General features: G+C 50.9%; 1 protein-coding gene across 1 annotated transcript; it reads left to right on the forward strand.

The window, feature by feature from the left end:
* Window positions 1-1,096: 1,096 nt before the first annotated feature.
* On the forward strand, window positions 1,097-2,525 carry LOC100383657 (uncharacterized). Its single transcript, NM_001176301.1, has 3 exons — window positions 1,097-1,468; window positions 1,538-2,151; window positions 2,242-2,525. The coding sequence occupies exons 2-3, from the start codon at window positions 1,650-1,652 to the stop codon at window positions 2,418-2,420; spliced, it is 681 nt and encodes a 226-aa protein (NP_001169772.1). The 5' UTR covers window positions 1,097-1,468; window positions 1,538-1,649; the 3' UTR covers window positions 2,421-2,525.
* The last annotated feature ends 402 nt before the right edge of the window (window positions 2,526-2,927 follow it).

The raw sequence follows: 2,927 nt of genomic DNA on the forward strand, positions 1-2,927 counted from the left end.
TGTGACACCCTAGGTGTCTATTTCGCATTATATCGGAAGATTTATCCTAATCTCGGATGCTGAGTAAAAATTGCTATTCTCGCTCGCGTATGTCTCTGATTATTCGGATTATTCATCCACATTTCACCGAATTCAGAGTTATTCAGTCCCACAGAAGGCCGAATTTGGAGCCTGTTAAAACTTTTATTTTTGTCGACACGAATGCTAACTCGAAAATCATTCTCGATTTATAAATCTCGTTCAAAACTCATTTAATCAAGCGCTCGACAGTTGCTAGTCGAGCTGTGTTCGAATCCAATTTCTCGATGTTCGATCTATGTCCAAAAAATTAATCTGAGTCCGTACTCTCAAGCGGAATCTCCAATGTGTTGTCCTCTAATAAATTTTCTCCAATTCGGCTTAAAATCTCTGTGTCCAATCTAAATTCGAAAATCAACATCAGCAATGATTTATATTAATCCGACTCGCTTTATTTCAATTACGAACCTGAAGCCTATCGATCTCGATTCATTTTATTCTACTTATGCGCGAGAATTTAATTACCAAGCAACACCCAAATAAAATGTTTCGGATCATTTTATTCTGTGGGCTCGCATTCGTCCGGACCTCAGTTCGCTCGGTTCCCTGCGTCGGTCTCAGCCAACGAGTGAGCTGCGCAAATCAACCAACAGCTTACCACCTCCCTCCTAACTAATCAGCATCGTCACCCTCCTCAACCAGTCATTGACACTAGTCTCTTCACCAATGCCTGGCACCAGCCAACCAGCAGCAGCCGGCCGAGGCCACCAATGCCGCGCGTGGTCGTCGCCTTAATAGCAGAAGCCCCCTGGCAGTCGCTCCCTTCTTCCATTTCCTGGCTGCCAGGCTTCTCACGCATGCAAGCACCTGCTCCTAACGCACCCGCAGAGCAGCCAATGGCCTGCAGCCGCTCCTTTCAACCAGTGCCAAGCGACCGCGCCTTCGGCCAATGGAATTCCAGCGATGCCTCATTAAATCATCCCTGCGCTCTCCATCTCCCTGTCTTCTCTCCCACACGGCAGCAGCCAGGGCGCCATCTCCAAGCTCCAGCCCCTCCTCCCTAGCGCATGGGGCAGAAGCCTCCATGGCCGAGCTCCTCTGGTGCGGGCGCCCAGCCTCCCCAACTCGGCACCCCTCAAGCACACGGGACCACGGCGCCTCTGCTCTCCCATCCAGGCGCCCCTTCCCCTAAGCGGATCCATGGTGCTAGGAGGATCTCCTCCTCGGCAGGTGCTCCAACCTGGTGTCCATGGCGCCAGTGCCCTGCACAGCGTCCCCCTCCCCCAGGCTCCTAGCACGTAGAGCATTTCTCTGGGTCCAGGCTCGAGCAGCCGCTCCCCTCAACAACTCCCTCAACGCCGGCCTCCTCTGCCCCAGGTCCGGTAGCCCTCCCCAACCAAGGTTCTCCCATGGTGCTGCTACCTCCAAGATGGGGCTCGACACCCCAAAGGTTGGAATCCGACCCTCTCTCTGTTCCCCTCAATTTCAAGCTCCCCTGGCGTTTCTTTTTTCCCTGCAGAAATTCCCCCTGGGCGCTGGAGGCGCCAAGCTCGCGCTGGAGCACGGCAAGGCTTGACCGACGCCCTTTCCATGGCTGGCTTTGAGGAGTGGGTCGAGCCCCTCTTCTTGCCATGGCACTTGACCCCTGTTCTTCTCTGCCCCACGACGCCCAGCCTTTCTACAGGAGCAGGCGCCCTCTGCATCTCCCTGGCGCAGGAAATCCCCAAGTGCAGGCGCCCAGGACTCCCATGGCCGCTAGCCTCTCCATGCAACCGAGCTCCCTTACTTCCCAGCCATGGACGAGCCTCCGGTGTGCATCGAGCTCCCCCACGGTCGAGCTCCCCTCTGTTGCTGTGGCCAGCGACTCCTTTAGGTGGGTCTTCATCCTGTCACGTTGGACACCGCTCCTTTTCCTCAGCCACCGTCGAACCAGCATGGACCCGATCTGCGCTGTGCAGCAGCGCCGGTCCACAGCAGTAGCCTCGACATCCCCTCTACGTCACGCCCTCGGCGTGCTCGATGTAATGCCACAGCAAGCAGCAGCAGTGACGCCCTTCGCTGTGTCAAGCTCGCCAAGTCGGGCCTCACGCCGTCGCTCTGCGCAGCGTTTCTGCGTTGTCGTCAAAACCCATGGTGAGACCCCGTTGTCCCGCGTTTCTCATGTTCAATAAAATGACCGAACTAATAAACTGTGTAATAATTGTGTATGTCGTTTAATCGCAGCATATGTCGTCGTCACGCTTTGCGCGTCGTTTCTCGACAGGAAGCCAAACCGACATGCATGCATGCACAACTCCACTCGGGATTCAGCCATGTTGTTCGCTTTAGAAAATTTGTGGTTTTTGTTTTATTTACGATTCAGTCGATGGTGTGAATATGTGTGTGAAAATATAATTGCATGAATGAACGCGTGTAGAGAAGAAACTGAAGTAGAAAAGAACTCAGACATTTTTATATTTTGATAGGAAAATTATGCGATGCGTTGTTGATGTGCAAAACTAAGTTACAAAATGCGGATTATGTTTTGAGAAATGCATCGATATGTGTTTATATGAAAAGTATAATTGTTTTACGCAATGTGATGGGATTCGTGATTTTAGAGGGGATATATTTATTGATGTGACGAGTAGTTTAGAAAATGCTAGTTGCGTGGAGGATGTATTGTTAAGATATGAGTGTCGGAGTTCATATACTAGTGGTTACACTACGATGATCGAAGTGTCTCGAGTGCACGCCACCATATGGTTGTATGCGAGACAGGGTTATGCGCATGATGAGTTTAGTAAAAATCCACCGGTGTCACTGGTGTTAAGTTGAGGTTTAATTACGTGTGGAAAGTAATAATGGGTTTAATACTTAGAACTCTTAGTCGATAGTAAAAATTGTTTTGGTTTATATAGACAGGTGGT

Source organism: Zea mays, chromosome 8, assembly GCF_902167145.1.
Source record: "Zea mays cultivar B73 chromosome 8, Zm-B73-REFERENCE-NAM-5.0, whole genome shotgun sequence".
Lineage (NCBI taxonomy): Eukaryota > Viridiplantae > Streptophyta > Magnoliopsida > Poales > Poaceae > Zea > Zea mays.